Source organism: Cheilinus undulatus, linkage group 17 (genome assembly GCF_018320785.1).
Source record: "Cheilinus undulatus linkage group 17, ASM1832078v1, whole genome shotgun sequence".
NCBI classification, from domain to species: domain Eukaryota; kingdom Metazoa; phylum Chordata; class Actinopteri; order Labriformes; family Labridae; genus Cheilinus; species Cheilinus undulatus.
Genome location: NC_054881.1, coordinates 13,422,482 through 13,445,015, shown reverse-complemented (window position 1 = coordinate 13,445,015; position 22,534 = coordinate 13,422,482). Strand labels below are relative to the sequence as shown.

General features: G+C 39.7%; 1 protein-coding gene across 3 annotated transcripts in view; it reads left to right on the top strand.

The window, feature by feature from the left end:
* Nucleotides 1-14,808, top strand: part of rgs3a (regulator of G protein signaling 3a) — a 299,175-nt gene extending 284,367 nt beyond the window's left edge. For all 3 annotated transcript variants that reach the window (XM_041810282.1, XM_041810284.1, XM_041810283.1), the window contains 4 exons: nucleotides 7,998-8,099; nucleotides 11,674-11,735; nucleotides 12,591-12,757; nucleotides 12,849-14,808. In XM_041810282.1, coding sequence (XP_041666216.1) covers nucleotides 7,998-8,099; nucleotides 11,674-11,735; nucleotides 12,591-12,757; nucleotides 12,849-13,049 — 532 coding nt within the window. In that variant the 3' untranslated portion in view covers nucleotides 13,050-14,808. The remainder of the gene's footprint in view (nucleotides 1-7,997; nucleotides 8,100-11,673; nucleotides 11,736-12,590; nucleotides 12,758-12,848) is intronic.
* The last annotated feature ends 7,726 nt before the right edge of the window (nucleotides 14,809-22,534 follow it).

The window sequence follows — 22,534 nt, the reverse complement described above, 5'->3', positions numbered from 1 at the left end:
TAGAATCAAGTGCAGTATAACTACTGAGAAATATTGAATATGTGGATTCTTTGGTATAGATCAGTGCTTTTTGAACTTTTTTGCTCAAGGCACACCTAAGATAAGACAAACTCTCAAGGCCCATCATATCAATACAAACCAGCTCTTTAAAACATGTTCCACTATCTTTAGTTGCTGCATAGTTGTAGTAATGATGTACAGTTGCACAAATTTCCCAGTCTTGGCTCATGGCACACCACTTTTTGGGAACCACTGGTGTAGATTCAACCACTGTGTTTCTTTCAAAGATGAAATCATCTTAACAGTAGTCTGATCACTTCTCTGCCACTGTCATCTTAATCTACAAACCCATTAAAACCCAAATCCTGACCAGGCCCCAGTGGAAAGATTCCATCCTGTCTAAACACTGCTTTGTGATTGGTTGACCCGAGGGTCCGCCTTCTCCAGACCCTCCTGACTATAAAAAGCTCCACAAGAGCCTCTCAGGGGTTAGAGGAATGTGATTGTCAAACAAAACCCCTGGACCCCGAGCGCCAGCACTCCTGACACACGCTTACATGCAGCGAGTGAACCCGCGCACAGGCCGGCACCCATGTTTCACACTATGGTCGATTTCTCTGAGAAGTACCTGGAAAGGTAAGAGCGCAGCCCTTGTTTATGCAAGCTCTTGTGTTTTCCTTATCAGGAATTAGAAACATCAGAGGGGAGGCTGAGGAAGGAAGGAAGGGAGGCGAGGGTGGGGGCTGTTTTTTTGTGTCCCATAGGAGCGGTTCCTCTCAAGCTGGTAGGAAGCTATGTGACCTCTACGTGGATCTCATTTGACAGTCGCAGTGAGGGAGAAAGGATCCCCCGTGAGGCTAACTATTTTAGAAGAGGCAGCTTTTTTAACTTCTAACTTGAGGCTGCCCCTTTTTTCTTATTATACGCAGCCTGGATTTCAGGAATAGGAGCGCTCATGTGGTCTTGGTGGCTAGGAAGGTGAGTTTGCTCAGAAATAGAGCTGACTTTTTTGAGTGAGACTGTGAATGAGATGGTGTTATATTTATGGAGGAAATTGAGGACAATTTCCTTTTTTTTTATAGTTCTTCTAGGAATATGGTGCAACTTTCTCATTATTTTAAATGAAGAGCTGTATTGATTGTGCATATTTTTACAAAATCACTGCTCTGGACTGCTTTGCATTTGGAAAACGGACATGATAATCACCTAAAATATTCTGATCACACTCCACTTAGTGTCCATAAAGAGTTAAAGTTGATTCTAGTGCCCTTTTTTCCAATTTTGAACATAGTTAATACAAAAAAATGCCTATTTATGTTGGCAAAATGCCAGATGCTTTGATTCTTTTCAATGCCATGTGTCTTAAAATGATGCAATCTGTTATTTTAACGATGAATCGTATTCATATTATATCAAGAATTGCAAAAAAAAAAACATCTAAATTGCACAAAAGCATTGGCAATGTTTTGATAATGGAACATTTCCAACATTTTTGTGCAATTTAGACAGTGTGCATAGGTTTATGGGCAATTTTTGGTAATTAAAAGTAAAAAATGACCCAGTATCAAGTGCTTATGACTTCTGTGTAGGCTCGAGTACTGTGACAACCCTTCCTGTGCATGCTATAAAAGCAAAATAATAATAGGCAGTTAAAAACATATAAAGAAAACAGAAATGATGCATACAAATCTGCAAAGACAGGCCTTTTGACTCAACTCTTGACCTATTACATGTGTCCAGAAATGGATACCCAAACATTCCCTCACACTTGCTTGGTGTTATTTGTCTGCCCTGTCCTGTATCCACTACACACACGCACACACACCCACACACCCACACCCACACACACACAGACACACACAGCCTTCTGTAAATAGAAAGTTGCAGAGTGAATCAAAACACGCTAACACGTTGTGCACATTTCATCTCCTGCACCTCTATCCCCCTCTCACTTCTCGCTGCTGCACCCCCGACCTCACACGCCAGGCTTTACAAACTAACTCCTATCACTGTGGGAAACAATGCAAGCTTAAAAAAGTGGGGTTTAAGCAGAGCTGTGGATTTGTCTCGGTGCTTTGTGCTCTGCAGTACGTCTGTCTGTCTGCAGCTCTCCCCACATGTGCTCCCAGAGCCTTTCCCTGGGAGTGCGGCCTACTTTTACAGAACACCAGGAATAGCCAGCGGGGTGCTATTAGCACGTCTAATGTGAGCCAAGCAAAGAGGGAATAAAGAGGACGGAAACCTGCAGATAATTGCAAAACTAAAGACCTCTTGCTCCTTCACTTGAGCACATAAATCTTCCTCACACAAGCAGACAATCAGGCGTGTGTACACACAAGGCCCGAGCTGCACGTATGGGAAGCAGTGTGGTTCATTTTGTAGTGGCGGCATGTTAGATCAAAGATGATCCTAATGTGATAATCCTCTGCAGAGCATGTGTCAGTCTTTTAGCAGATTAGGTTAAGTGAAGGGGTCATGGTGTGTAATGAATGCTTAGAGTCTGGTACAGTATGATTTTAGTGCCAGCTCAGCTGGAGAGATACTGTAAACTTCACTGTTGTTTCTTTACTGAGTGAGGTTCCTACTTTAAACACTTCTTTATGCTGAGGGACTATGAGAATAAGCCTCGTTAGCACAAAAGAGCAAGAAACAAGGGGGAAAATTTAAAGGTACAGCCCCATTTTTATAGCCCAACACACCAGATAGACTGTTTCGTATATCCATTGCATGGATATATTTTACCTTCATTTCAGAAATCTCCCATAAAAAGCATTTGGAAAAGGGCAAGACGTTTCAAAAAACTCTTGAAAGGTGATTGGATGAAGGTTCTGCCTGTCATGCGCAGCTCCAAAACTAACCTGAGCCATACAGGCTAGCACTACTGTAGTGTTTGAATGGCGAAGCAGGTTGGTGGCTTAAATTCATGCTACTATGGATGAATAGCTTTTGATCTAATTTTATTGTATTCATTGTCATAAATGGAGAAAGTCAAAGCATATTGCTTGACTAACCCAGGGAGGATCTTTTAGCAGAGCCTTTTCCACCAAGTAAAACTCTTTTAGGTGTCCTGAAACTGCAGGCCTGAAACTGCTGCCTGCAAGCCTATAGATAAACCCTTTTCCAGTTGGGCTTGGAGCACTGTGACTGCTGGCCCGCAGGGGAGTGATAAGGTGTGCTTTAGCATGGTACATGGAAACTGGGCCTTCCTTTTGTAAATACACTGTTTTTTGTTTGTGTCTAATGTAAAAGTGTATTGCAATGTATGAATAGTATTCAAATCTACAGTCTCAGGAGTTAGGAGTTTCCTTGGAGAAGCTCTGCTCTGTGTGCTAATGGTGCTGGTGTTGTTCTATTAAGGGGATTAGTAATAGTTAGCTAATATTGCTAATCTCTGGTGTAATACTGATGCTAATCTGTGTGTCTGGGGGAACAGAAATAATCTTAACCCTCTAAATAAGCCTGTTTGAAGGTGAAGAATGTGTCTGCCTTTCTTTAGGTAGTTTTTATGGCTAAAAGCAGCAGTGTTTAAAGTCTGTATATGCAGGGATGCCATCCAGTGCGACTGCAGTCTTGCGGAGGAAAGTGTTGCTTAAGTGTTGCAGTTATATGTTCTTGTTTGACTGGAGCGTCTCCATAATATTTACCATTTGTTTTCATCTAGAGAAGTGTTTATGTCCTCACAATTATTAGAAACATAAATCAGACTATGTTGCAAGCTGAAATTGTTGCAGCGGCTCGAGTCAAAGAATGCATTGTAAGCAGTCTGTGTGGCAGCGGTGCTTTAAAGTGTCACGTCCTTTGTGTTTGCAGTATCCAGTGCCACCCACATGGTGGCAGGATAGAAACATGCATTTCCTTTTAAGTGACATCACAGTTACATCATTCCCATGCAAGCGCAGCTTGTATAAAACCAGACATAAATAATACACCACCTTTTGTTTGCCAACAAAACATTTTCCAGCGCTCATAAAAGCAAAGTTTCTCATCCTCTTCACACGCACCGGCTCCCTTTTTTTGCATAGCTCAAGACCTAATTGCCTTGAGTGCAAGCTAAAAATAGAACAGCCTAATGAATCCTGCTCTGATGTTATGACTTTATTTAACAGCAAGTGGGGGTTTTATTTGGGTAATAATGTCCTTCAGGCTGTTAAAGATGAAAGAGAGGCCTGAATTTTGTGCAGCAGTTCTGCATGTGGTGTAACACTGCTTCATGCAGGGCGTTCGCTTTATTTTCAATCAATGGATGAGTCATCACTTCAGCAGTGACGGTGCGAGGAAGCTCAGGTGTTCCTTAGGGTTTGAAGTGAGAATGTGCCTTTTTTTTTCTCTCTGGCTTTTGACAGAAAAATCTGCTTCCTCAAATGAAAATTTCTATGCCTCTGTTGTCATTTTTTCTCTTTGCATTGAACATTTCCACCTCCTTACCTCAAAGTCAACAGAATTATTTATCCACAAGTGTAAGAGATGGTGTGAAAGGGGTGAAAATGAATCTTTCTTTAGTATAATCCCTATTATGACGTGTTCAATACAATGTATTTTTAAATCTGTGAAACACTCTGGTGCACCAGCAGCATCCTGGTGGAGCAAATGTTTAATATTCAGCATTCCTGTCCTGTTTAATCATCAAATTGATCTTTTGATACAACATTCAAAATAGTTTTCCATCCAGACTGACTCATCACGTCACCACTTCATGCCTCTTTACAATGATGCTTATGACATGAGTGAGAGTAAATTGGTATGGTGCATTTCCTGAGCACATGTATAGATAAAAGAGGTGCCGGCTTTGTCTCACTACAATTGCTCAAGCATGTACAAAAGCAGTGTGCAACATGCATATGACATATAATTATACGACTGTTCCTCTCAACAATAACTGTAAACAATAGCAAAGTGTTAGAGAGCGTATCGGACCAAAATGACTCAAAATAATCCACAAGGTGAGTGAAGTTACTGTCGTGTTGTCTGTGTATTTTTATATTGGGCTGACTCTATGACACCGCATGTTTTTGTAAACTCTGCTGTCATATAACGACGTGAGAACATCTCCGTGCCAAGGCCCAGTGTGAATGCAGAACAGCACAGGACTAGAGAGGGGGGACACACAAGCTTCAGAAACGACCTATATGACAACTGGGCCCAGTGTGAGTGCACCCTTAGGCAGTTAGATACAAGAAGACAAAGAAGACAGCGGGACTGTGCTGGATTAGAAAATACACTAGTGTGGTAAAAGGTGAAACAAACAAATACATTCATCTTCATGATTAAGCTTTAAGACACACTTAGTGTTTCATGTCTCACTACAAGTTAAATTAGAATCATTGTATTGTGATGATATTGTTGTCATGGGACACATAAGGTATTATATCGTATCTGATCATATTGTATCCTATTGTGTCAGATGGTATTGCTTGGTATGATATTGCATCACATCCTATGTCATAGCATACTTCTTTGCATCCTGATGCTTTATATCATGTAGTATAGCATCATGTCATATTATAAGTTGTATCATCACCTTCTATGGTATTGTAATGTGTTGTAACATGTTGCTTCATATGTTGTGTTGAATTGTCTCCAGCATGAAATTATACTATATCCCATCCAAGGATATTATAGTTAAATAAAACTAACTGAATATCTAAAATTTCAATGTGAAAATCATTTCAGTTATTCAAACTTTATTCTGTGCCAACAAACCTAATATAAAATAAAATTAGAGAAGTAGGCATGGCATGGCATAGAATGTTATGGCATGGTAAGGCAAGGCATGGCATACTATTGTGTGGCATGGCAGAAAATGTTATGGTATTGTAAGGCATGGCATGGCATAGAATGTTATGGTATGGTAAGGCATGACGTAGAATGTTATGGTATGGTAAGGCATGACATAGAATGTTATGGTATGGTAAGGCATGACATAGAATGTCATGGTATGGTAAGGCATGGCATAGAATGTTATGGTATAGTCCTGATGTATGGTAAAGTGTGATCTCATATCTATCATATCGTTTCTTATACACTATTGTATCATATTGTGTTGTGTCATATTGCCAGTCATATTGTTCTGCTTCACATTGTATCATATCGTATCATATCTTATTATATCATACGGTATTTTATAGCATTTTTCAGATTGCATCACATTGCTTCATATCCTCCAGCTTATAGCATTTTATTTTATTGTCTCTCTACATATCACTTTGACTTGTATGGTATCATATTGTGATAGATTGCTTACGTTGTATACTAATGTATCACATTGTTTGTTTCATACACTACTGTATGGTATAGTCCTGATGTATGGTAAAAAAAAACAATGGGATGTTTTTTCTTGAATATTTTTCCTGAGTTTGCCTTTGTTTCTGGTCTCAGCAGATTCATTGGTGTCTTGTAAGCTTGTTTCAGCTGCTTTATATATGAGTTACATATAATAAAATCAGATCAAAACTTTCCTTACCTTGCCTGAAAGAAGAAAAAAACATTCAACTTGTTTTTTTTTTTTTTTTAAGATGCCCCACCTAAACTAACTGTTTTTTCATATTGGTTGTGCATTAATTTCCAAAACCACCTATTTGGCCAAAAAAGGCCTCTCATACATCCCTTCATGAACTTAAGTAACCTGCCCCGGCTCAACCCCCCAAACCAAAACACACTCAAATCAAACCCCCACAAAGTCACCTTTAACCTGATTCTAAAAGACCCATTCATCCACTTCCAACAGCTCGTACAGTCATCTTGTCTCATGTGTGCGGGCATGTTTCTACCTCTCCTGTTGGAAAAACTCACCTCAGACAGCTGACTGTGTTCTCTGTTCACTTTCTTTTTGCCACGTATGTTTGAACGTGCATAAATTATCTGTCTCTGCCACTTCCCTTCACATGCACATGCACACACGAGGGGAGTTTTCCAACACCTGTGGCTGGCATGAAAGCGGCAGTGAAGTGGGCATGAGTTGGCACAAACGGAGGGGGGTGATTCTTGAAATCTCTCATCCCCATCTGGATATTTTGGAGCTCTGTGTTTGTGCTAATCTGCAGCTGTGGGGGCTTCCACCCCCTCCTGCGTATGCATGTTTGACAGATATCTATTACTGGAAGCCTTGGTCTTAATTTGGGGCGTGCTTTCTCTCCTTGGGGGGGCTTTGGGTTGGCAGAGGGACAGCTTGCAGTGATTAGGGCCACTTCAGCGCTGCATTATTAGCGGGCCAGAGCAATCCACAGTGGAAATCAAAAAAGCAGGGACTCAGGAAATGGGTGTTGAGTGAGGTCGCGTCCCAGTGAGGCAGCACGTGCACCAGGTCGGGAAAAGCCAGGACACGCACCAGGGGATTATGGGAATGTAAGGGACTGAGGGGCTGCGGTTTAAGGTAGTAGATCTGCATTGGGCGAAGGTGAGAAAAGGTGAGGTGGGCCGGTCAGGAGGGTTTTGGATCCTGCACTAGGAGGGTCACTGCTGTTGCCATGGCCCTTGGGGTCAGCTTCCTCCCTGTGGCCCCCTGTGGGCACACTTTGAGGAATGGCGTGATGAAACAGAGGAGTGAGGATTGAGTCTCTCTCCTCCTTCTCTGTCACTTTCACTCAGTCCCTGCCGAGGAACCTGCCAGGGACACATCTCGACAGCGGAGAGATATCAGATTGACAGGCGAGACAGCGAGGAGAGGGAGCTTGAAATCGGCCTTTTTGGAGAAATTCTAACTCTCAACCAAGACTGAAGACAGAAATGTAAACAGAAAGCATTTATTTTCCTCTTTTCTGGCATTGATGGGTCTGATTCATGTGGATTTACAGTGCTGAAGAACTTTATTGATGATCTCCAGCCCTTGGATTGTTTAAATGTGGACTTTGGACTGGGACTCAACACTCTTTCTTTCTTTTTGTCTCCCTCTTTTCTTCTTCTTTCATCACTTTTCATCCTCCTCCTAAATCCATAAATCTTTCTCTCCCTCTCTGCTCCTTTGCCATCTCTCTCCTCCTTTCTATCTTTCCTCCACTCAGGGCCAAAGACATGAAGAATCGGCTGGCGTTCCTGCGGAGGAGGAATGAATCCCCAGGAAGCAACCCAGCTGGCAAGCTGGACAAATCTATGAAGTCAGTCAAGTAAGTGGCCTCTTCCTGACGGCGTGTGCATGTGGGTGGATGTCAGACTGTTTTTCCGGGTCTCGCCACAATACCCGGTCGTGACCTGGCCTTGGAAGACAGACGTGTGGGCAGTCGGAGGGATGGGAGTGTGCCTGTTATGTGTGGAATTAATGAAATGAATGAGAGAATGTTTGTGGAGCTGTAGCACGTCAGAGGGAGGGAAAGGGAGACAGTTTGAATGCTGTTTATCTAATTTTAGAGAAAATATTTGTATGAAAGTCAAGTTTGGATATCACATGGATGAAATATCTTAGATCCCTGCTATATTTAGCTCTTACTTTGTTTCCATACATGTGATTTAGTGATTGAGAAAGACTTAAAAAGTAGATCAGACATGTTGAAGTTTGTAACCTTTCTAAATCCCCATGAAAATATTAAAGATAATTGGTTAATTTATTTTAATATTAAAAGCTATACTCTGCCAAGCAAAGGCTTTACCAAATAAATTAAAGTCCCTTGTTTAGCCCTTTGGTAGCATTATTGACCTTTAAGCCATTTCTAACTTTTTATTTTTCAATTGCAAAATGGCATTTTTTTTCCAAGAAGGCTTGTTCTCACTGGATTTTTAAAATTCTATTTCTTTAATTAGGTGTATGATACACTGTACAAATTTACTGTCCTTTAAGCCCATTAAGAACCAAAAACATTCATAAAACTTCATATATAATTATTTGTACCAACTTTTAGGGGTTAAATCCTTCAATCAGCTTTAGTTCTGATCAAAAATATCAAATATTTAGACATTGTTAGAATTTTAACCCTTAAATGGCCAGTTTGATTAACCCATTTAGACCCTTAGCCCTCTAACACCCTGTAAAACTGAAGAATTGTTTGAAATCAACCCCCAAAACATGGGGGAATTTTATGAAAAACTGCAAAAACTTTCAGTTTCCAAGATCTTTCATTTTCATCCTTGGTCTTAGCATTGCTATGTCACTCCTGTCTCTTAGATTTTTAGCCATTTTTGGTGTTCAAGAGGCTACAACCAATATATTTTTTCCCATCCCCTCTAAAGTATGTATTTAAGTGAATCACGTTGCAGTTCATCAAGTGTATGTCTTACAACATTGGTTCACAACCTTGGGTCCAGGACCCGCCAAGAATCTTAGGGGGGGTTGCTAGGCTTTGTCTGTATTGAGGCTGCCAAAATTAAATTTTCAAATATTGATTCAAGCCATGATAAATAAGTTCTTAAGTTATTTATACAACAATCTTTTGATAAGAAAAGCATGCACAGGCCTTTTTGGGGGGTTTATCAGTGAAACAGTTAAAATCTATGTTGATTTTTGGTGGCAGTGTGCCACTTTTTCTTCTTTCTTGGGTCCTGGGGGGCTTCACTTTTCTCAGGTACATGTAGGAGGGACGCAAGGGAAAAATGTTTGGGAAACAATGCCTTACAAGATCATCCATTTTCAAAATCATATCTGGTCTTTAAGGCATGTACATGCAAATGGTGCATCCATAAATTATGTATCAAAATCAGCTTTTGTGCAGTGTCCAGTTTTAAATGTACTACCCCAATAAGCCATTGGATTTCCCATTAAGTTCTTATTTATTATATAGAAAATAAGAAAATAAGGATTATTGTCCCATAAATAAACAACAGTGACAGGGTGCAGATGGCCTAGTGGTTAGGTCACGCCCCATGTACGTAGGCAGTACCGGTTTAAGTCCAGCTTGTGGCTGTCCTTCCCCACTCTCTGATCACTGTTTCCGAGTCTATCCTCTGTCCTCTTCTATGAATAAAGGCAAAAAAGCCCCAAAACAAATACTGAATACAAACAACAGTGACGTTGTTAAATCCAACAGACATTTAAAGGATTAACCCTTGAAGTGTTTAGGTAGCATTTGGGAGTTTTGATCAGGCCAGAAGTGGATTGAAAGATTAAACCCAAAAAAGTATGGGGAATTATTCATAATAATATTTTTATGAAGGGTTTTTGGGGACTTTTTTAACCCTTATAATGGCATTGATGTCTGAGAGCATTTTCACTGCATTTGAGTTCTTTTGAAATAAAAGTACTTCTAAAGTTGGACTTTGTTGATTTCACATCGATTTTCTAGGAAAACCTGATACATTTTTGACATATAAGTTGAAATATCATCAACAAAGCAACACAAGGAAGGAATTTATGAAGGGCCTTACATATTATAGTTAAATACAAACATTCATAACGTTGCATGTTTCTCAAGGCATATAGCATTGAGCAAAAATAAGAGGTTAAGACTTAGAATATACTGAAATATAAGCAAAAAATGACACTTAAATACAAAACTATCAAAATCAGAGATTCTTTATTTAAGGCCAAGGAGAGAATGTGGACCTTACAGTTGCTCCTTCATAATAAAAGCAGAGATATGACATATAAACATGAAAATATCGGGACGAATTTTATTCATGTTTTTTGATGTAGACATATTTAATCTATAATGACATAAATAATTCAAGTGGGTAAAGCATATGCCTGTCAGAGAGCCTTTTAACAGTTTAGAAGCTCTTTTTTTATATATTTGGTATTTTCCTGATTTTACCTTCATTGATTTGACAATATTTTCCATGAACACATGAAGATTCCTTGATGTATACATCAAAATATCATCTGCATAGCAATGTAAGGCTTGTGTGTAAATAAAAGGCCTTTAAAAGTGGTGTTGAAAACCAAACGTTTCAAACATATTTCTGACATATACCAAAATACAAGGTAAAAATGTGGCAGGCAATTTGAATACAAGACAGTCATAATCAGAGATATTTTATTCATTCCTATGGAGGGAATTTGGGTGAAATAATAGCTCCTTCACCGAATAAGAGCATAAAAATATGAGCTTAAGCATGTGTATGTGAGGAAGAATATGCAAAAGTGTCAGTTATGTGTACATCACAATACGACATGAACAGTAAGACACTGTAGGAGTGCTCAAACAAAGGATCATTGTGATTTTTTAAAGTTATTATCATGAATACAACATGTGGACAGGAAATGTAAAAGAAGATAAATTATAAGATCATTCAAATTTTTGTGCTTAGATTTAAGAAAAGACGTCAGAGCTGTGATAATAAAAAAGACGTCAGAGTGACGCTGATATTCAAATCCATTGTCAAAATTCATATAAACATGCCCTAAACAATCAAAACACCCTTAAGGTTCAAGTCAGGTCTCAGATGTGGATTACAGTGTGTTAAGACAAGCTTTACAGCTGAGTACAGAAAGGATGAGGCAGCAGGGGGCAGACAGACACCAGTGGGGGGAGGAGGGCTCTGAACCTGTCAGCGCGTCCCCATTGGTCTCCTTTAGCCCCGCCCCTCCTGCCTTCTAAGTTGCATTGAGTGGGAATATAAAAGCCTTCCCCCCACCAGGCTGGAGCAGAGAGATTCACAGTGTTGTAAAGAAGCTGAGCTGAATGTGAGCAGAGGAGAGGATTTATTGACTTCCACCCGTCCTGCGTAGACCAAAGTTCTGCGGATGGGTCACACAATGAGAAACCTGGCTGAGATGGGCTTGTTAAAGAACCGCTCTGCTTTTATCTGCAGGCCCACCCCGGAGGAAGCGCTCAAATGGGGGGACTCGCTGGACAAGCTGCTGGCACACAAATGTAAGTTTTATTCCTCTCCTTTAATTTTCCTTCTTCCTCTTCTTTTTGGAGTCTTTTCTTGTGCTGTAAATCAGCAGATACAGAGAGCTTGCATGAGTTGTTGGGGGAGGGTGGTGAGCACAGGAAACAAGCATGCACTCATGAATGGATTACACACATGCACTCACATATTGCAGCCGTGAATGGGCAGATTGCTCCTTTAATCCAAACGGAAACAGAGTCCACAGAAAAAAAGGAGGGAAACTACCTGCAGACATCTTTTTTGTTTTGTTTCCCACAGTTCACCCTCAAAAGTTTAAGCCCTAGTTTCTCCTAAAGGGAAAAAACCCTGACACAAATCCAGCGCTACATCTGTTCCTCATTGAGCTTCATTCCCCCTTTCCCCTAATTTCCTCTTACCTCACTTCTGCTCACCAGAGTGAGGTAAGGGATGACCGCGTGCTCTGGCTCACTCTATCACAGCATTCTGTGATTCATGGGAACGGAAAGGTGCAGACCGGAGCGGTGGGTGGCTCTGCTTCCTGCTATTCTTTCTCCTGGATGCAGTCTTCCTCAAATCATTAACTGGAGTGAAACTTTAAAAAAGCGCAGAGTGACTTACACTAAAACAGACACCTCATTGTTCACACGCAGCATGAGTGAAGCTGCAGAGAGAGGAAGGATTGGGTCAGCAGGGTGATGTCACTTCACACGCTTCAATATAGGGTTTTTTTCATGCCTCACTTTTCCAGCCACATGACTCAAAAGGCCGTCTCAGAGCTATTTTGGGGACTCCAAGGAGTGCTTTAGCTGTGATGTTGCCATGGCAGTCAACTCTCTTTCTTGTTTCCTTACTCTCCTCCTCTCTTCCTTCAGATGGTCTGGCAGCATTCAGAGCATTTCTGCGCACAGAATTCAGCGAAGAGAATCTGGAATTCTGGCTAGCATGCGAAGAATACAAGAAGATCAAGTCGCAGTCCAAGATGGCGTCGAAAGCCAAGAAAATCTTTGCAGAATACATCGCTATCCAGTCTTGTAAAGAGGTAAGTAAAACGGCAGAAAGCATCAGAATTGAGCATGCATTTTTCCCCTTTAAGCCTCCTGAGTGATGCATTCTTCTTATTTCTCCTGCAGGTCAATCTGGATTCATACACCAGAGATCACACGAAGGACAACCTGCAGAATGTGACGCGCTCCTGCTTTGACCTAGCGCAGAGGCGGATATACGGGCTGATGGAGAAGGACTCATACCCCCGCTTCCTGCGCTCAGAACTCTACTCGGACTTAATCAACCAAAAAAAGCAGAGCTCCACTCCGACGTCCTCTTCATCATAAGAGACAAGACAAAGATGATGACGAGGAAAAAAGTAGACTGTTTGGGGGGGATGTGAGGGTCTGTGTTTGCCTTTTTTTTTTTTTTTTTTTTACTTTTTTGTGTCTTGTCCTCATGTCCACTATGATTTTTTTTATTTTATGATGTGAAAGGACAAGAAAAGCTATGGCACTGCAAGGAATGTGGTTTACAGTTACCAGGTGGATGGATGAATGAGTGGATTCATGAATGGATGCATGGATGTTACTAAAAATACACACGCCCACATGAGAGGGCCGGAGCAGGAGCAGGACGCTTATCTGATCACTGTCTCGTTTGTTGTGTGTTTTTTTTTTTAAGTTTTGTCCAGTTGTACTGGAGAAAAGGAGGGGTTGTTTGAAAACCCCGCAGACATGAAGACAGTCCGGTACTGTTTTGTCACTTTTTTCCCCTTAATTCCCTCCCCTCCTTTCCTCCACCTTGTTCTCTGTGAAGCCACTTCAAAGCTCCTGGTACGACGCCAAGTCCTTTTTCTTCTTCCTGTAGCTTTTTTCTGTATGACTGAGCGGGGAAAACACAAGATGTCTGAATGAAAGCTAGGCTCTGTTAACACCTCCACCTTCACAAGGCTTCAAATCAGCTCATCCCAAGACTGCGGAAAGATACCGTGAGCGAGGGCAAAGATGGAGGCAGAGATGCGCAAAAGCATGAAGGACTGTGATGGTGTCACTCTCACATTAAAAGACTCACAAATGGAACAAAAAGACGACCTGCTTCCTGTCTCCAAAGACTGTTTACAACAAGGAACAAGAAGAAGGAGAATCCACGCAGCCAAACGACATTTCCTTTAACATTGTAGCTCATTGAGGACTAACAGAGGAAGCATTCTCAGGACATTGCTATGACAGATTCACCTTTATCTCAGCTCTTCTTTGTTTTTCTACACTCTCACTGTTTTTATATGCGTTAGGGTTCCTACTGCACTCCCTAGACCTACTGAGCAACACACCAGAAGTTGCTCAATGCTTCACATTGTACAAAAGTTTGCCTATTTATTTAGCTGGATGCTTCTACAGACACCCTCACCTCCTCTTAAGCACTCAGCTAAAAGCTCTCACTTTCTCCTCTTAACCACCAAACAGGTCCAATGCTGTCCTGAACTTTAAGTGCAATATTTTTTTTATTTTTATTTTATTATTGTTTGTTCATTTATTTGGATAATTTTTGAATTTTTATGGGAAAGACGAACAGCTTGAGCTCTGTATTAACTTTATTTGTTAAGAGACATAAAAAAAGACAAACGTAGAGCTATAAGGTTGACTTACAAACTCTCAAGAAACATAAGTAGTTAAATGAATTTTAAGCAAGTGATTCTAACTGTGTGTTAACCCCCTGGCAGCAGGCAGCTGGGGGCATTATGGTTGTAAATATAATTCTTTAAGAAAACTATGTGATAACACATTAAAAAGAAACAAAAACAAAATACAAATAGGTCTCTGCTGGTGATGACTGTGGAGCCCAGCTGTATCTATGTAAATATGAGAGACTCAAAACTATAAGATGACATGTATTGTTAAAAAAAAAATAACAATAGATGAGCAAGAGCAGGTCCCATCTGCTCTTTTCTCCTGGTCATACACTGCTTGTAAGGAGTTTCTGAAATGCATTTTATCATTTTCACTGTTTACAATTCAAAATGCATCTCTCCTCTGATAGCAAGTGAAAACAGTAGAGTACATTTGGTGTCATTGCTAATGATAAATAAACCAACCAACTGATGAAGTAACGTGTGGTGGTGTGAGTTTTCTTATGTGCATTTCTACTTACAGACGGATAAAGAAAGCCCAGAATGATCAGCCGTTTATAAACTCCAGTACACTACAGAAAGTTGTTTGGATAGTAGTGGCTTTTTTGATATTAACATATTTGATAATTTTGCCAGTTTCAAACTTACTCTCTTGTATTGGATTGCACTGATTCAAGTACCCTACTACTGTCTTAAGTGTTTGGTTAATATGAAGCTACTCAAGCTGCTTCTATTTTTAGTTCAGCTGTAAATTATTGTCACATAAACACTTCTTAAAACTTGGCCTGACCTCATCCAAAGTTTCCAAGCAGCAAGTTCCCTTATTAAGGCATATGTCTCAGTTTGGTTTTCACACCCTTTCATTTCCTTACTTGATAACAATCACATGCCTGATTTATTTATTTATTTAAATGTATTTTACCAGGACAGACCCTATTGAGATGAATGATCTTATTTACAAGAAGCCAAGACAGGCAGAAAGTCACCAGTTGAACCATCTACAACCTGATACATCATCCTCCAAGACCTTCAATCTGTTTTTTTAATTTAAAGGGACCATCTTCATAAGGAATACATTTACGAGCAGAAGATTCCAGGCTGCAGGAGAAGCATATCCAAAACTTCTTTGACCCATCTCAATACGGACTTTGGGCACAGATAGCAGAAGTAAATTTTGTTGCTGTAGCCTCCAGAACTTTTAACATGAATAAAATCACACAAGTATGATGGAAGCAGATTAAGTATAGCATTATAAATGTGTATGATGATTTAGCCAATGTCTGGTCAAAGAAAGCCAACCATACAGGGTACAATGATGAGATAACCCCAGTCCCCCATGATAAACAGAATCCAAAGATCTAAGGCATTGGGAAGAGGTATGAATAATCAATCAAAGGCATACAAGTGGCAGCAATAAGTCTTTTTGTCACAGCAAAAGAAAAGCAAGAGGTATTACTGCAGTAAAAGCTGAGATGAAACTTTAACTCCTTTACAGGTTGCTCAATATGAGGCTTAAAAGTCAGAGAATCACCAAAGATTCCAAGGTATTTATAAGACAGACTCAAGCCCATCATCATGAAACAGTAATAGGAGGCAGGTTCACTGGCTTCTTCTTTGAGTTTGAAAGCATTATGAGCAATAAAAGCAATAAAATAGGTTCTTTGCAGTCACATGATCCTGAATGTCGGTTGGGGGTCAGGGGTCTGCAATTATCATCAGAACAATTCTGCATTTCTACATACATTGAATACAATCCTTACACTTTAGAAAAAGATTAGGGATTTTAACCACAGTTTAAATTATTTACCTGGTAGGTAGGCAATCAATATCACAATTTACTCAGTCCTGCAGGTCTACTAGAGTCGTCTAGTCACATGAAGGGAGACAAGAGTCTAGAGGAGTCTTGTAATAAGCCAAGAGGCTAGCTGAGCCCCTTTAAACACAATTTTAAAAATCCACATTTTGTCACAACATGCTTTTGATTGGATTGGTGATTCACTGTCAACCGAAAAAAACATTGTTGGGTAAGCGAGTAAGAGATGATGAGCGGTTCATGAACAAGCCTGAGCTACAAAATGGCTCTTTAATTTTAGCCGCTGTAGCTAGCTCCCATTTGAATGCCAGTTTCCTTTCCTCCATCCTTCGTCGTTATTTAATCCACATTAAAAAAAAAAAAAAGCCAAACTGGTTCGCGTCACAACAAGTGAGTCTTGAGGTTGTTGGGGCAGACATCAGGAAACACAGGTAAGATCAGAGCATAATGAGCCATGACAAAACTGTATCGAACCAAGTCAGACTGCTTTGTAGAAATGGACCATACACATAGTCGTAAAGAGCTCAAAATATGGATTTTTTGGCAGTGAAACCATTAATTGCTCCCCCAAGGGCTCTTCTCTGCTAATGTGTAATGTCACCTGCAAAGAAACTATAACTGAACTTATATAGCACTACAAAAACAAATGTTTACAAAGTGCTTTGACGAAACAATACAAAATAACTGAACCCCAACAACTAAAGAAGCTGTGAAAAAGTTTGATCAACATTATTCACTCAAACATATGAATACCAAGACACATAATAAGAATCGAGGCAACACAGGAACTGAACTTCATATGTAAATCGAGAAAATAAAGATTTCCAGCTGCTGCTAAGCTCACCACAAAAACATGAAGCGACCTGCCCGTTTCATTACAAAATTTCCCAACACATCCATTAAGAGCACAGTAATGACTTCATTTATCTCTCTAGCAAATATAAACCTACTGCCAGGTGCTTCACAATCTGGCAGTAGGACTGGAAACTTCATTACAGTATCTTCACTGTCTCACTGATTCATAAACCTTGTTTTGATTTTGCTGCTTTATTTTCCTGTTCAATGCCTCTCTCACATCTGGAGTGACTGCAAGTTGCTGCTACATTAAGATTTTCTGTGGCGTAACTTAGCATTCAGGCTTCAAAAAACATTCTGATTTCATCCAGAGTTCCCTGACAACCTGTAATTCACATACTGAATTGTAAACTAACATGTTTTACAGATTTCACACCTTTTAACATTTTAGCTTGATACGTGTCTCATTTGTTCAAGAGGTATTCCATATCAATTCAGTAAGTAACATGCACTTTAGCTTACATTTAGCCTAGCTGCTACTTAGCTTAGCAAAAAGTCTTAGCCGCATACTACCTGCCATAAAAGAGCCTTTAAAAAGCTGAGGACCTAATCTAACATTGCTAATCTTATTTCTTACTTGTGCTTTTGATGCTACTGTGCTCAAACTTATATGTAAATACCAGCGAATACAACTGACATTTGGTATAGCATTAATGTACGAAACGGTTTGCCAAAAAACCCTTTAAAGCTCATTTATTACAGTATTTACTAGAGTGGCAACTTAGCTACATCCAGCCACTGTCACATTTAGCCTACCTTCTTTGTTTAGCACGTAGCCTTAGCCTGATGCTAAAGTTTCATACCAAAGCCTTTAGAAAAGTGTAGAACATTTTTTTCCTTTGATATATTTTCATGCTCTTGACACTTACTCTCTCTCACTGATATGTAAATATTTAGTAAATACTGCTACAACTGTGCTTAGCATAAAAGCCTGAAATGGCTAGCCTGTTTTAAAAAGTACTGTTCAGTACCAATAGCTAAGCTGCTGCTTAGCTTAGCATAAAATATCTAGCCCAAGTTTCTTATCCGTATTCTTAAAAACATATTTTAAAGGACATAGATTCATAAATGACACATTTTCCTTACTATGTAATTCCACTGCGATGACTGTTTGAGCTACAGCTATTTGATGCTATATTTAGCCTAGCTGCTAAGTTAAGCACAAAAAGATTAGCCTGAAACTAAGGTTTCATACCTGAGCCTTTAAGCTTAAAACACAACTTTTATATCTCATTTTAGATTTAAAAATGTCACATTCTTGACATTTTCCATATGTAAATACAAGTAAAAACAGCTACCACTCTGTTAGCATGAAAGCATAAAATGCTAGCCTACTAGGTGAAGCTTAGCTTGGCAGAAAGACTTCAGTAACTGATTAGCCTACAAACTAATACAAACTTACTCTTATGGACTGAAATTTATAGGTTAAACCATTTTTCTATTTCCGTGTACTTGTCAAGGCAGAAACACTGCTTATGAGAACATTAGCTACTGCTAAGTGCCACTCAGTTAAGCTTCACTATCACTTAGCCTAGCATGAAACAGCTAGTCTGAGTCTATCCCAGCATAATTACAATAACTAGTGATTTTAAGGTGTTTTAAGAATTTTTTGAGGTGTACATCCTGTATAAGCCAGTAGCCAAGTGAACTATGTAGTGGTGAACTATGAGTGGAGCTAAGCTAGCCCTGCCATGCTATCCTATAAGTATTTTGTTGTAGCGTCCTTAGCATTGAAAATAACTACAACAAAAGAATAATTAGCTAGGGTTAAGCTAACCCTAATGTTAAGTTGTTAAAGAAGAACAGAATTAACTCTGACATAAATTAAACCCAGTAGACTGTTCCCTAACTTACAGACGTTGTTGGTTATGGAGGAATGATGGAGGATCGCATATTAAGGCAGCGTATATATCATCAGCATTCGTCCTGAACTCAGCTGTCTTGTTATTCTGAAGTGTTGTCTGAGTTTTTAGGTTAGAATGAGAGGAAATAGTGGAGTGTTTGTGTTTGTAGGGGGAGGTTTGATCAGCCTGAAGTGGTGTTGGAAACAGAACTAACAACGCTTAATCTTCTTTACCAGCTGCCATCTGTTTTGACAGTCACAGCTTCTCCTTCCAAAAGGAATTGTCAGGAGCCTTTCTATCGCTTCTCTCGGCCTGCTTCCTCTCAGTCTTGCTCCCTGTTGACTGTCTTTGTCTCCAGAACCCACGCTTGTATTTTTTTATGCTCATCTTTCATACCAGACAATTGAGGTCTCGCTCCTGAGCCGGATTCCTTCACCAAATCCCTTTGTCCAAGCTTCCTTCCTCTCTGTAATCTGTGTAAACCATATCACGCTGTCTGTCATTGTTTTCAAATTCAGCCGTCACGTGAGCCCCAAAAACACAGCAGCTAGCATTTCCTCTGCTGTACCAAATATGGTGATCAGCGTTCTCAATACTGTGGCAGACTCTTGTCAGGCTTTTGTGTCATTCACAACTTTGTCATCAGGATGTGGAGTAACAAGCCTTATCTGACTCCACAGCAGTTTTTAGTGTAATACAGTATTTTAAGATACAAATGTCTTGTTTACTTGTCATTTTTTCTCTTTTAGCCATGTTATCACAGGATTAACTAGCAAAAAAGTGAAGCACTGTATGCCCCCCATATTATATCAATATTTGGACAGAAAGATAATTAGCCAAGAAGTTTAGAAGAACTTACAGGTCTATATTTCCACTGAGTGTAAAACCATATAGCTTGTCCTAGCTTAGCTTAGATTAGCATTAGCTTTATGTACAGACTAAGGACATATGGCTACACTCCCATTTGCTCTGGTCTTACATCAGGGTGGTGACAATGGCCAGTATGAAGCTAGCACAACACTGTAAGGTCATAAGGTTCACTGGTGGGGATCAGGGGTGGAGCCAGAAGGGCCAAGTGTCCAGGGCTTAGCCCAAACCAAGGAGGGTCCAGGGGTATGCTTTCCTGTAAGTTTATCTCTGTTAGGGACAGCCAACATATTTTTCATATCTAATTGTTCTCAAACTGTTGTCTGTTTCTGATAAATACTTATCTACAACATGCGGAAGACAAGTATTTTTTTGTTTTGGCCTCCAGGAGAAGGCAGGAACTGTGAGTTGTTTCCGTTTTAATGTGACATAACATATTCTCCCTGTTCGCATAATTTACATACTTTGTGTTAAAGTCTTATTTTTATAGTGTGTATGCATGCTTTTAGAAATTTATAGTTTTTTGTCTGTGTGACACAAAATTAAACTTTCAATAATTGAAAAAATTTCCATTTATTTGCCATTGTTCTGTTCAGCACAACTGTCTGGGGATGGTATGGAGTTGTGATTTTTTTTTTTAGTAACCTGAAAGATTTTGGGCTCTTTAGATAATTATGTATTTAAGCTCTGTAAACCACCTGGTAGCTCTGCCTATGGTGGTGACTCACTTATGAAGTATGCTTTTAGCAGGAAGTCAGTTTCATTTCCACTCAACCTTTCATTTATTATTAATCATTCACTTATGTGTCTTCCTCTTCCCTTTTTCCAGCTTTGGTAATCAGCTGTCTGGAGGAGACTAAATGAGTCTCAAGAGGAAACACAGACATAAACAAAACACAGACAAAAGGAGGAGTTTCCCCCTTGACAACCCTGGCAAAGTACTGACTTTTTGCTGCCTCTCAATCTGCAGGGTTGACTTGTGCAAGCCAATATTAAGGGAATAACTGGGTTTAAGGATTTCGTCACTGAGAACCTTTCTTTTCAGTAGTCAGGCCTGGCAACAGACTTGGCTGGGCTTGGCCACTTTCAACCAATTTGCACCACTTTTTTGCTGCTATTAGCCCAATTTTGTAAACTTTCTGCTAAAATTAGCCCACTTGCACCACTTTTTTCGACTTCAACCCATTTCCCCACCTATTAGCCCATTTAGCCACCTTTTTTGCCACCATCAGCCCATTTTTGCCACAGTTTTTCTACTTTTAACCCACTTGCACCACTTTTTTCCACTATTATCCCATTTTTGCCACCTTTTTGCCTCTGTTAGCCAATTTTAATTTTTTTTGGCCACTATTAGCCCATTTTTGTCCCTTTTTTCTGCAACTATAGGCACATTTTTACCACTTTTTGGCACTTAAACCAATTTTCCTAACTATTAGCCATTTCTTGCCATTTTTTGCTACTTTAAACCAAGTTTTACCTTCTTTTTCCACTTTTAAGCCATTTTTATCACTTGGTGCCAATTTGTGTGCCATTTTGTTATTACTTAATTATTTTTCACTAAAGTAGTCACAGTTTTTTTTACTTTCTGGCCTCCTGACTTCTGACGTACTTTGCTAATGATTTAATGTGTGAAAAGGTAATGCTAAAATATAATATTAAAAATATAAATTGTTGTTGCTCTGATAAGAGTTATTATTACTCAAGTTAGAAATTAAATATGGTTACAGATTAACTAAAAATGATCATGATTTTACTGACCACCACTTTGGCTGGGCCCTTGAAAGCTCCCCCCTGTATCCCCCTTATATTGATTTACAGTGATAGAATATGATTAATAAAAAAAAAATCAGTGAAATAATGCGACATACTGTGGCTTGAAATTGTGAAATAATGTTCTGTTTTCATTGTCCTAATCCTACAATAATGTTAAAAAAACAGAAGCACTGCTGACTTCCCTCTCCGGATCTCATCTATTTGTGCAGCAGTCAAGGGGCTTAAGCTTCGATTAATCCTTAATTCTCCGATCGGCCGATCCTTTCAACTCTTGGCAGGTTAACAAAGGAAGCGTCATGTCTACCCAACTGCTGTCTCTTAAATCCTGTTTGGTGTTTGTTTGTTGTCTGTTCTCTTGTGCATTAGACCTTGGCTCATTTTCACACCAGTCGCCCAGATCTCAACATATGAAGGACAAATAAAAGAGTCTCACCTGGGAGTCTAATTCTGAAGTATTCATTCAACTTCTGGACCAACTATGTGAACTTTCAGTGTTGTTAGAGTCAAAATATGTTTACATTTTTGCACCATTTCTGCTTGTTACCAGTTTTTCCAAAGTTTGACTCAAGTGAAAATTATATTCCTATTTTAATGAGCCGAGGGAGCCCTAACTGCGCTGAGCTCACCTTTATTGTGGAACATTTCACACTTGACACTCTAGCCGTTGCATGCACAGCCAGTTCCAGTACTTGTCCAGTTTTCCATCATTAGCATGTCGCTGGGTAGTTTAAGCGGATGTCGTCATTGCTGCTGGCAGAAGAGGACTTTAAAAACAGCAACAGACAGAGGAAGGAAGCAGAATGAAAAGGGCTGCTCAATCCCAAAGGTCTACTCAGAAAAGGCTGGATTTATATATAGATGACCTCAAGTATTGCTGATGTTTTTGCAATATGGTGCCCATGGAAGGGATAAAAGAAAGATACAGATTTCTTTAAGATAAACATTCTGCTCATTTAGTATTTTACATGAGATTAGAAGTCTGACGCCACTGTCATCTCTGCACTTTGTGGCATCTGCTGTTTTGTTTCACCTTGCTTTTACTTATCCCTC